At 61.7% G+C, this 12,031-nt stretch overlaps 1 protein-coding gene across 1 annotated transcript in view; it reads right to left on the reverse strand.

The window, feature by feature from the left end:
- Positions 1–12,031, reverse strand: part of COL20A1 (collagen type XX alpha 1 chain) — a 30,420-nt gene that overhangs the window by 8,038 nt on the left and 10,351 nt on the right. Inside the window, exons 11-30 of the mRNA XM_061125675.1 lie at positions 11,412–11,576; positions 10,559–10,723; positions 10,209–10,363; positions 9,800–9,929; positions 8,884–9,029; positions 8,634–8,757; positions 8,338–8,477; positions 7,755–7,884; positions 7,392–7,534; positions 7,157–7,289; positions 6,681–6,823; positions 6,363–6,492; positions 5,372–5,407; positions 4,579–4,717; positions 3,666–3,808; positions 3,458–3,567; positions 2,884–3,042; positions 2,714–2,791; positions 2,112–2,198; positions 1,451–1,504 (exon numbers count right to left, since the gene is read on the reverse strand). Coding sequence (XP_060981658.1) covers positions 1,451–1,504; positions 2,112–2,198; positions 2,714–2,791; positions 2,884–3,042; positions 3,458–3,567; positions 3,666–3,808; positions 4,579–4,717; positions 5,372–5,407; positions 6,363–6,492; positions 6,681–6,823; positions 7,157–7,289; positions 7,392–7,534; positions 7,755–7,884; positions 8,338–8,477; positions 8,634–8,757; positions 8,884–9,029; positions 9,800–9,929; positions 10,209–10,363; positions 10,559–10,723; positions 11,412–11,576 — 2,510 coding nt within the window. The remainder of the gene's footprint in view (positions 1–1,450; positions 1,505–2,111; positions 2,199–2,713; positions 2,792–2,883; positions 3,043–3,457; positions 3,568–3,665; positions 3,809–4,578; positions 4,718–5,371; positions 5,408–6,362; positions 6,493–6,680; positions 6,824–7,156; positions 7,290–7,391; positions 7,535–7,754; positions 7,885–8,337; positions 8,478–8,633; positions 8,758–8,883; positions 9,030–9,799; positions 9,930–10,208; positions 10,364–10,558; positions 10,724–11,411; positions 11,577–12,031) is intronic.

Raw genomic sequence — 12,031 nt, forward strand, 5'->3', positions numbered from 1 at the left:
TAAGGGACAGAGGACACCAGTACCATTTAAATGGCTTGATTTGCAGTTGTTTTTTTTTTAAAGAATGCTTTCAAATAATTGTGAGTTAAAGCATATCAATGCACCAAATTCTATAAAGAAAACCACAGGTATTCCCATTTGTGAATATCAATGTGAAAATCCTAAATAAAACATGAGCACACAGAAGCCTGTAGCCTGTTAAATGAGTGGTGAGGGCTCAGTGACCATGCTGGCTTCTAGCAGGAGCAGGAAGAGTTCAGCATTCGAGAGAGATTAAATCATTCACCAAACTAATAGCTCCAAGAAGGAAAACGATTTGCTTGTGTTCAGAGCAGCTGATGAGGCACTAAATCTTATTTAACACCCATTCTTGAGTTTTAAAGTCTCCTAATAAAATAAGGTTAGGATTTGACTATCACATGACAAAATCCATCTGTCTCAGCTCCCAGGCCAGCCCCACACTCAATGGGCAAACCCCAGAAGCATTTCTGTGAGGCCAACGTGGACATGTCTGATATCACCGAGGTTCCTTAACAAACTCTATAGTATCACACCAGAGAAATAAGCAAGAAAAATTTTTTTCAAAGAGAAAATTGAAAAGGAGACAGTAATATGATTTTTCACAGGTGCTGTAAATAAAAACCAGGAAAGTGAAAGGAAACCATATTAAACTAAAAAACAATTGCAGGTAAGATAATTGAGTACGAAATGGGGCCCAAAAACAATACACAGAGAGGACAGGGGGGTTAGGGGAGAGGATGTGGAGCTGGACACCGGGACCCATCCCCACCTAGACAGCGGCTGTTCCTGGGTCTGAAGAGCCATTTGGACTCTGGACTCCATGCAAAGCTGGTGATGTGATTAGACCGCATTTGAAGTGGCGCGGGGGTGGGGGACTGGATACTCAGTAAATAGAGGAATGAGGGGCAGTGGTCTGGGCAGGAAGGAGGAACCACAGTTCTGGGCTTAAAGGTTTTAGAAGCACTTTGAGGCCGGTGAGGAGGTGGTCTTCGCAGGCTAAAGAAGGCCTTTAGATACAAAGCGAGTCAGGAGCCGTGGAGACAGACCCACACAGCTGACGAGACAGAGGGGATCCTAAATCTGCCTGCCACACATATCGTAAGCCAGGTCAGGAGACCACGACTCGATACACTACTCACAGCTCAGGGCACAGGGTTCCCATAAAACGTAGAGCCCCTCGAATGAAGGAGAAAAGATAAGCCAGTTGAACGGGGCCGCAAGACATGCATCCAACAACAATATGCTAGCAACTTCCAAGGGGGTGGAGCTGCTAATGGTAGAAACACAGGGGAGGGCAGAGCACACACAGCCCTGCCAGGCGCCCAAGACTGCCCGTCACACGGTGCCCAGACTGGGTCCCCCTCCTGCCTAGGATTGGACTGTGGGGGGCTCACTCCTGCACCCACCCCCAGGATGCCCCATGACTCACCCTGGGTCCTGGGAAGCCTTGCTCTCCTGGGGCTCCGTTCCTCCCGGGGAGGCCCTGCAGAGGCACAAGCAAGGCTAAGGCCAGGCTGCACATTGGCCCCCCTGGCAGTGCCCTGGACTCCAGTCCCCACCTTCATGGTAGAAGAGGGAGGGACTCCGGGGGCCAGTGCCTCCCGGCCCACCTCCCCCACAGTCACTGGTCACCACACACATGGGCTCATGGCTTCCAGCCCTGGCCCCTCCCTGGAGAGGTCTGTGGACCACCAGCCGAAATGGGTCCTGCACCCTCCAGGCGGCCAGAGGGTCTGAACCTGCCCCACAGTGGGGCCCAGGCCTGGAGCGGTGACTCATGGCCAGGCCATGACCAGCACCATGCTGCAGCCTGATGGGCTGGGCTCCCACCCCTGGGGGGAACATGTGGGCTCCAACGCCAGAGAGGAGCTGGCTCAGGAGAAGGCTGCAGTGGGAAGTAAGGGGCTTCCAGGAGGGAACTCAAGGGCCAGGGGTGGACGAGGCAGCCTGGACACTCATGAACTCTGGCCATCAGTGAGGCAGGCCCAGGGACATCTTTGGGGCTTGGGGAGGGGGCCATATCCATCACCACTGGCAGCAAAATGTTGCTGGAGTCCCTGGTTACCCCAGGAAGGAACTGCTGGACTCACCGGAGGTCCTTGGGGGCCCGGGGGCCCAGGGGTCTTCGAGGAACATGCACAGGCAGATGGGAAGGCAGGGCAGGACTCTCGCTCCTTCTGGGAGAAAGGAGACCCCCGCCATTAAATGCACCCCCTTCTTGGCTCTTGTTTGACCCCAGAGCTCAGCATCTGCACTGACACCAGGGTCCAGGGAGGTGAGGGGTAAAGGGTGGAGACCTGGTCCTGGCTGCCACCTTCCTGGCTGCCTGGTACAAGCCTGCTGACAGGATGCCGTCCCTCGCTCCCATGCAAGTCCCCGGTAGGGCCAAGCCCAGTGTGGGCACACAGGGGAGTCAGTGAGGACCCCTACCTGCACCTGAGCCCACAGAAAAGGGCAGTGGCCCTGAGTACATGGCAGCAGCCACCCTGGAGCTGGGGGCTGCCTGGCCTGCTCGAGCTCTCCTTGCCCCAGGGCTTCCAGGATACCCATCCAGCGGCCCTGAGCTCCAGTTCTGGCCCTGTGGGTCTCACCTCCTCCAGGAAGCCTGCCTGGATTTCTTCCAGAGTGGCGATGACCTAGATGGCTTGTCTACCCCCAGACTCCTGCCCTCATTGGGCACTTGGCCACCTACCAATGCTGGGAGCTCACAGCACCTGTCCTCCTCTGCCCAGGAGTCATTGCACACAATCTGTAGCACCTGGAGCTGGAACTTCGGAGAGGAAGAGAGAGGGGTGGGGTTGGTCAGGTGTGGCTGGCACAGGGGGTGGGAGGGGCCCACCAGCCCCAGCTGGTCTGGCTCACCGAGGCTGAACTGCTCCGGGGGCCCCGGGCTTTGGCCAACCTCCCCAGCATGACGAAGCCAGCAGCGGGCAGGCTGCCGGCCTCCCCAATGGGCCTCTCGGCCACCTTCCGGCAGTCCACGTAGAGTCTGACCTTGGAGCGGCCCACGGCCACGTGCACCTGGGAGACAGCGGGAGGTTCCCTGGGGCCCCAGCCAGGATGCGCTCCCTCCAGGCCCACGGGCCAGGGCCAGAGCAAGGAGGGGCAGGGACCATTCCTGGGGCTGGCGTCTGGATCCTGACCACACCACATCTCCTGAAACCCCTCACAGGGCCTCAGTTTCTTTCTGTACAATGACACCCCCATGGCCCCTTCCAGGGACTGTGGGACCAGGATCAGGGCTGGATGCTCTCTGACCCAGATTAAGGTGGGGGCATCCAGGGCAGAGGAAAGTTCCTGCGTTCTGGAGGATGCCATGGTGACAGGGCAGCCTATGTCCTGCAGAGCCCAATGGGGCTCTGTCCCAGAACCTGGGAGCATAGAGGGTCTCAGGCAGGGAGGCATGAGCTGTAGTCCTTTCAGGACTTTCCAGTACCTTGTGGAAACTCCCAAAGAATATCCTCCTCACTTCGGGCAGGTCGAAGGTGACCTCCTGCAAGGTGGCTCTGGGGTCACGGTTGAAGTAGGTCAGCGACTTCCTGCCAGCTGGGGGACGGGGCAAGGATCGCATGAGACCCCTACGTGGAAGGCGGGAGGGGACCCCCCAGAGCATCATCTGGCCTACTGCTGCCCCTCCAACTGACCGTCCAGCAGAACCCCGAGGATGGGCTGGAAGTCCTCGCTTGCCACCTGCCACAGTGCAAAGGCCTCTCGGGGCGTCTCAGGGAGCAGGCGCAAGAGGAAGACGACCGTGTGCTCTGGGGGCAGGGTGGCCAGGTGGATGTCACTGTAGGGAACAGGAGGGGCACCGCAGGCCAGAGAGGAAGTCGGACCCTGGGGACCGAGAGCAGGGTTCTCGGGCCGGGCTGGGGAGTGTCAGCAGTGGAACTCCCCTCTCCTCCTGACCTGTCGGGTCTCAAGGTGAGCAGCTCTGAGACCCCTGCGATGGCTCCACGGGGACAGGAGGCCATCCCTTGGCACGTGCTGCTTCTTTTCCCGTGCCCTTCCCCCACATTCTCTCCTCATAGCTCCTACTGTCTGCCATCTCCTGGGAGCCCTCCACTCTTTGCAACCCCAGAGTTGCATTTTGTATTTTTCAAGTTCCTATCAATATTATAAAGCACGTGATTTACCTTTGCAATTTAAAACACTTTAACTCAGGAAAAATTATTCTATGCATGTGGAAGTTCCAACGTGTGTTAAAGACACCTCTGTATATGAAGTGGGGTGATTATTAGACATCGGGGGCCATACAAGCCATGGTCATGGTGAGTCACAAAGCAGTGGCTTCTCACAAACCCCAGATATGTGCAGATTTGCAGGATCAAATTAAAGCACACAGGAAGCTGGAGTTCTCAGGGAGACAAAGGTGGTGGCCCCTGCCCAGAAGTGCCACCTGGGCAAAAGCCCTCCCATCCCACCTCCAGGAGCCTCATTCCACCCACAGGAGAGTTATGAATTTGTGGAACTCGGATTCCCCGGGTTCATGTGCCCCCAGGAGTCTGCCTTATTGACGCCCCCAGGGTGCCCTGCTCTCCAGCCCACCCCAGCTCCCACCTGGCCCGACGGGTCAGCTGAGAGTCCTTGAAGAGTGTGAAGGTCCTGGTGGGGCCAAAGGCCGAGGGCTCCATGGCCACACCACGGATGGAGGCGTATTCCTTCTCCACCAGCCCGAAGGCCGCCATCAGGTCAAAGCCTTGGGAGGGGGCGCCATTAGACAGGAGGGAAGGTGGGGGTGAGTAGGAGGCAGAGTAGAAAACCACATGTCTGGTGAGAGGAGAGTGTGGGAGCCACAGAGACAGTGCAGGGACGTCGGCCCTCAGGGGTCTGGTCCCCCCTTCCCTCTATCCTGGACTCAGGAAGGACATGCAGGGAGCACCAACCTGGCCCTTCCATGCCCACAGCCATCACCTCCCCGCGAGTCTCAGTGCCCAGACCCTCGCCCGTCCCATTCCCACTCCCACCCCAACTCAGCCGGCCCTGCAGCTGGGTCTGAGCAGCTGTGGACATCCTTCAGGAGACCCAGCTACCAAGATATGTCCCCCGCCCTCACTACTCCCACTGCCCCCAGCTGGCAGATCTCCCTGACCGGGTGGGGCCCACATGTCAGCCTTCTCTCTGGGAAAGGTCTCAGACCCACAGCAGTAAAGATGTGATGCTGTGGACCCAGGCTCAGCCCCTCGCCTGCCCACCTCCTGGTCAGCACAGGTTCACAAAGGCCACACCGGACCCATGGCCCCCAGCATTGCCTGACCCCAAACCCAGGCCACCCTCCCCCAACAAGGACCCAGAGGAGGAAGTGTGGGTGGGGGCTGGCGGGGAGCAGCTGCCACAACAGGGTGGGACCTACCTGGGAGGGAGCCGTCCAGGTGGAGGGCCGGGCAGGCTGCTGAGAGGGGACAGGGGCAAGGGTCAGCGTGGAGGGGCCCCTTGTGGCCGGATGCCCTGCCCTGTGGTTCCCACACTTCAGGAATAGGACAGGGACAGTGTCCAACCCCCAGGAAGACAGCACCCGGCCGGGTGCTCCCACAGGGTCTGCGTTGAGAGGTGAGATGCCCTAGGTGCAGGCCAGGAGAGATCTGGGTTGTGTGGACATGCCCGGGTCCACACCATCCTGGGGCCGGGCTGAGCCAGCCTGCTCCACTTCCAAGCACTGTGTGGACACTCTGAGTGTTCACGTATGAGTGTGGACAGGAACTGAGACTCTCGGGGCAGGAAGTGGCTCCCTGCCACCCAGAAGAGGAAAGGTGCTGAGCCTTGGGTAGTGAGGCCTCTGTCCCCAGAGGTATTCAAGTCAAAACTGGGCAACACCATGGAGGGGACACATAGGGAAGCTGGGGTGGTTGGCTGAGGGCCTTCTGCTCTGAGTGCCTGATTGTCGAGAGAAGCAGCAGGAACAGCAAACAGAAACTGAGGCTCCTCCAAGCTGGGTCCTTGTCTGGGGGTGGTGGGACCTCAGGGACCACTGATACCCCGAGGGCAGGGCCAACCCAGAGTGGGCCCTGGGCTGTGCTGCAGCCACCCCGTCTGTGGCATGCGTCCGGCTTCCCACTCCTACAAGCTGCACGTCTGCCCTGCACCTCCTGGACACAGACCCAGAAGAACACCGCCCATCCCCCAGCTCTGGGCCTCTGCAGGCTGGCTACAGCCACAATGCCCTCCATGCCAGCCTGCACGTGCTCAGCTGGACTTCAGTGGCCTTAATCCTGTACCAGAGGGTCTCTCACTAAGCTCTGCAATGTGGGGTACATCTGGGAGTCACAGGGCCCACACGTCCTGGCTGCCATGGTCCCGGGCCTGGCAGGGATCTGCTGGGATCTGAGATCTTGGTGCCCATTCACCCGTCCGGCCGGTGGCAGACACCGCCACGCTCTCCCCTGCTCCATAGACGGCTGAGACCAGGACCCGGTACTTGGTAGCCGCCAGCAGGTCAGGGATCGTCACGTGGCTCCCAGGTCCTGGAACAGAGATCTGGGTGGGGGCGGGGTGAAGGTGGTCACATGAGCGTCTCTGCTAGTGTGGGCATCTTGGTCCCCTATCTGTGGGTCCTGCAGCGGAAGAGTGGCCCCCTCGACAGGCAGGATGGGACGTGGCTCCCCAAGCCCAGGATCTGGTGGCCCATGAGGGGCGATGGCGTCCCTGGCTGCAGGGAGACCCACCGACTTCTCAGGTCCGGAGCCTGAGGCCAGTGCATAGGAGAGCCGGTAGCGGAGCACGTCGCCGCTCGGGGGAGTCCAGCTGACCCGCAGGCTGTCAGGCGACTCTGAGGCCAAGGCCAGGTTGGAGGGTGGGCTCCGGCTAACTGCGGGGGAGCAAGGGGCGTGGGGCACCGCAGGTGGCAACACCCCCTCCACTCTGCACCATGCCCACCACCCTCCCACTCCACGGCCCCCACCATGCCCACCACGCTGCCCAGTGGCCCTGGCCCAGACAGGGCCACCAGGCCAGCTGTGGGACCACCTTGAGTGTGGTGTCACACCACATGACCTGGACCCTTGGCCACCCCAGGGATGCCTGCCTGGAGGGCTCAGGGAGGCCCTGTGGACCCAGTGGCCCACTCGCAGGGTCAGGACTGGAGGGGCTGCCTGTCAGGCCCACGGACTGGGGGGTTCTGGGGCAGAGCAGGGTCACCTACCAGGGGTGTAACGGAGGGACACAGGGTCGCTGCGGGCCCCGTCCCGGTAATAGGCCAGGATGGTGATCTCATACTCTGAGTGCCTCCCCAGGCCAGGCAGGATGGCCGTGCCCAGGTTCCCCGGGACAGAAATCTGTGGAGAAGAGGGACTGGTGTCCACTGGGGGGAGGTGTCCTTCCCTGGGCGCCGGGTTCATGGGAGAAGCTGGGGCGGGGAGGGTCCGCTGCCCCCACACCTCACGGGCCTTCCCCTCTCCCAGGGGCGTCCACGTGATCTGGTAGACGAGCACGCCGGACACTGTCGCGGCCGCCCACTGGAGCCGGACTTCGTCCCCAGGCAGTTCTGTCACCGACAGCTGGCTCGGGCTGGGGACTTTCCCTGGAAGAGGGAGACCGAGGATGGGGTGGCAGGGGCCCCCAGTCCCCACTCACTGTGCCTGCAGTCCCCTTTCCAAGAGCGGGCTGCAGGCTGGGCACTGGTCCCGGGTTCCACTATCACACCCGTCTAAGTACCTGCCCTCACCTGACTCGTGTTGGTCTGAATCACCCAGGGGAGCAGAGGGAGGTGGCCTGGGGACCCCACCCCCACTGCCACTCACGTGTGGTCAGGCGGCCGGTCAGGGTGGAGGAGCTGCCCCCAGGGTAGAGGCAGGTGACGCGGACCGTGTATGTGGTGGAGGAGGAGAGGGGGCCCAGGGTGGCCGAGGTGGCGTTCCCAGGAACCTCCGTCTGTTGGGGGGGGGGGGACACAGGCAACTAGAGGTGGGCAGCTCCTGCCAGAAGGAGACCCAGGCCTGCCCCACGACCACTCCCAGACTGGAGAGAGGGCACCGGGAGCGGAACCCGAGGCCCTGGGTGGGGTCTTGCCCACTTCCCCAACACGCCGGTGTTTTTGCCTCTCAGGGCCTGCTCCTCCAGGACGTCCCGTCTGGCCTGTCACGTGTGAGGATTCTTATACAATTCTTTGCTTCACTTCTGACTCATCCCCCCTGACTTGTACTGGGGCCCACAAGGGCTGGGGTGGGGTCAGCTGCCTTCCACTCCCCTTACATTGCTGAGGCTGAGCCTGGGGGAATGCGGCCACACCCACTGACCCTGAATTCAGGGGGCCCGGTCGGGGAGGCTGAGGGTGCTGGTCCCCGTGAACAAATCACCCCCCTGGACGTGCAGGCCTGCCCTCACCTGTCCCGCGTGGCCTCCCTTGCTGGAGATGTAGCTGACCCTGAACAGGCGCACAGGTCTTGCGGTGCCCTCCCAGGACACGCGGGCTGAATCATGGCTCACGTCCGAGAAGCTCAGGTGTCTGGGGGTGGCCAGGGCAGCTGCAGGGCACACCAAGGCCTTAGGACTGCCCCATGGGTACCAGGGAAGGGCAGGCGACAGCCGGGGTTGGGGGACCACTGGATAGGGTTGGGATCCCCCACCCATGGAAAGTTGGGGGAAACCAGAGTAGGCAGCAACCTGCAGGATGCACTCACGGGTCCTGGCACGGATGCCCTGGGCCTCGCTGGTCTCTGCCCCTCGAAGGCTCTGCACCCACACCTCATAGTCCCTGCCTGGGGCCAGGCCATCCAGCAGCACCTCCGGCTGCCCCACCCGCACCTGCAGGGACACACACGCTGGCCCGCCTGTGCTCCCTGCACCCTGCCTGCCCCCTTCCCCCCCCTCCCCTATACCCCTTCCCCCGTGCCCGCCCTCCTCCCCTCCCCCCGCCCCCCGTGCCCGCACCTCTCTCCTCTCCTCCTCGCCCTTGGGGGAGGCAGGTGACCACCGCACCAGGTACTGGGTGGCCTCTGCCGAGGGCTGCCAAGTGAGGCGGACAGTTTTGGGTGTCACTGCAGCCAGGGTCAGCGCCTGGGGTGGGGGCAGGGGTGCTGGGGGAGACGGGGGCAGAAAGTTTAAAAATGCGGCAGCAGGCAGAAATCAGACCCATAAACCAGCGGGAGTCGGGGGAGGACAGACAGCTGTCAGTCACTTGGTAGGCATGGGCTAGGTGTGTCCTGATGGAGACACAGAGAGGGGAAGACCAGCAGGGGTGGGGGAGGACTGACTGTAAGTCCCGGAATTGATTTCACCCTGGACCACCCCACACGTTTCTGTTAAGGCCACCTGCCCTGAGGGTGGGAGGGCCGTGACCTGGGGTTAAGAGGCCACAGCCTGTGTGGTCCCATTTAGATGGAGGGTCCAGGATCCGCAAACTCCAGAGACAGAGAGCAGATCAGGGGTTGTCGGGGACTGTTGGGGAGGGGAGGATTGGGGTGAACACTAAGATGTGGGGCTCCCTTCAGGGTGACGGGTGCACAATGCTGGGACTATATGGAAAACCAGAGTATCACCCACTGTGAACAGGTGACTGTGGGGTGTATCTCAATAAAGCTGCCAGGTGGGGGGGGTGGTCTCACGCAGTCCCGGGGGAACCACAGCCCGGGCAGGGCGGGAGTTCCACAGTGGCAGCAAGAGTAATGGGTCCCTGCTGTGTTAGGGTCATGATACAAATGATGTCACTTGTGCTCAGAAGAGGACACTAGGGTCACAGGAGCCCAAGGACTCGGCCTTTGTTGGGTGTGGTACCCTGCCTGGGTTCAGACCACCCTTGAGGGTGCAGGTGGGGGAAGCCCCTACAACCCTGAGCCCACACACACACCTGTGGTCGCCAGGCCCTGCAGGCCCTCGCCGACACCGGCCTTGTAGATGGGGAACACAGAGACCAGGTACTCAGTGCTGGAGGTCAGGTTGTGCAGCTGCACTGACGAGGTGGGCCCTTTCACCACCACCTGGAATAGGAGCCGTGAGGAGCAGGTCGGTGGGGTGCAGGGGAGCAGGCAGGGGTGCTGGGTCAGCCTTCACTCCCGGCACAGCTGTGTCCCCAGGGCAGGTGTGGGCCATCAGCCCGTCACACAAGTGTGAGCACAACCCTGCCATCCACAGGTGCATGGGGCCGTGGTCCCATAAACCCCCTGCACATGCTCCTCCTTCAACTTGATTTTGTCACCCGTGAGTGTTACTCCAGCCCTGCCTGCGATGGGGGCGGCAGGGGAGAGGGCGGTGCTCACCTCCCTGGGGGTGCCGCCCTTGGAAGGCCTCCACACAATCAGGTACTTGAGGGGCGGCTGTGGGGCTGGGCTCCAGGACAAGAGGGCGCTGGAGGAGGTCACCTGGGTCAGGACCAGCCTGGTGGGAGCGGGAGGGGGGTCCAGGGCCGGTGTAGCTGTGGGAGGAAGAGGAGTCCAGGCCCAGGGGGCAGCTGGTGTCAGTGGCTCTGCCTGCGCCCCCTGGCGGCCACTTCCAGGAAGGACAGGGGCTCCCCAGTTGTCCTGGGAGCTCTGAGAGTCCGGTGGGAGGGGACCTGGTGGGGCTGCACCTGGTGTGGCGACCCTGCCCCTGTGCCAACCCCTTCGCTCACCTGGGCCCCCACGCGGGCTCCTGCCCTGGACCTTCTGGCAGATGAGCCGGCTGAGCAGGCCGGAGAGCGTGCTGAGCTGGGGGAAGTCCTGCACGTTGTGGACAGTGATGTCCAGTGGCTGGGAGGCCAGGAGCCTCAGCTCGGTTTCGTCGGCATTCTTCACACCTGCCGGGGGAAAGGGTTAGCTCACCTAGCACCCTTGTTTGTTGTATAGTCAGGACCACTGGGCCCCTGCTGGTCACCCAGTGGGCAGAGGGCCCTTCCCAAGGACCCCAGACCCCATAGACCCCGGAACAGGGTCACCTGGCCAGGTGCCCATGAGAGATGGGTTGGTGTGAAAGTGCCTGTGGCATGCCTGCCCAGGTCTCTGTGGAGCTTGCAGCCAGGAGAGAGGTCAGTGTGCTTTCCTCGGCGTCCTGCTTACCCAGGGGCTGGGGTCAGGCACAGAGCAGGGTCTCTGCTTCCAGGAACCCTGCCCCCAGGTCTGGAGGTCCCTTCCAAGGGATGGAGTTAATGACTGGCTGGCTATGGGAGCAGAGCGAGGTCCCCAGGGCATATGATGTGGGGAGCAGGGAGGGGCCACAGACACGTCCACAGGTGACACTGCCAACTGACCACTTCACCAAGGAGTGGCCAGGCTGCCCACGCCAACTCGTGTGGCCACCTCCGATTGTCCGGGTGGGACTCAGGTCTTCAGAGCAGGGACTCTTCCTCCCATTCACAGATGGGGCGGGGGACGGGAGAGGGGCTGAGGCTCAGAGGCCACAAGACCTGCAGCCTGGGGAGCCTGGAGCCACCCTTATGCGTGCTGTGAGAGTGCCCATTGAGAGCCTGGGGGGGAGGAGCTGCTCACCCACAGCAAAGATGTCAACACCCAGACCCTTGAGCACATGGCCAGCAGCGTGGGCATCATCCTGGGACTTGCCGTCCGTCACCAGAATCACCAGCTTGGCTGCCTCTGGACGGAGACCTGCTCTGGGCTTCAGGTTCTGCTCCAGCACGTGGGTCAGGGCCAGGCCTTGGGCACAGTGAGCGCAGAGTGCTGGTGCCCCCATGCACTCTCCCTGCCCACCCGTGATGGCTGCACCAGCCACTGGCCACCGGCTCTGCCCGCCAGGGCAGTCCTGGCCCCTTCAAGCTGCGGGTGCCCAGAGGGCAGGGACACCCCCCTCCTTCCCTCACAGGCACCTGAGACCCAGGGGCCAGCACCCCACACCCTGCTGCTGCAGGATGCACAGGGTGAATGGGGATCAGGGAGGGAATTGTGCTATGGGGGCATGGTCTGCCTGGGGGAGACCCCCTGAGGAGGACTGCTGACAGGAGGGCTCTCCTGAGCCATTGGTGGTCCCTCCCAGGAGCCTCTACTGACCAGAGGAGCCACGTGGTTTCAGCAGGACTGCCTGACTTGCCATGTTCACCATGGATGAACCAGGCAGACTGGCCCTCTGCAGAGGCATGAATACACAGGACTCG

The sequence above is a fragment of the Dama dama genome, chromosome 23 (assembly GCF_033118175.1).
Source record: "Dama dama isolate Ldn47 chromosome 23, ASM3311817v1, whole genome shotgun sequence".
Classification (NCBI taxonomy): domain Eukaryota; kingdom Metazoa; phylum Chordata; class Mammalia; order Artiodactyla; family Cervidae; genus Dama; species Dama dama.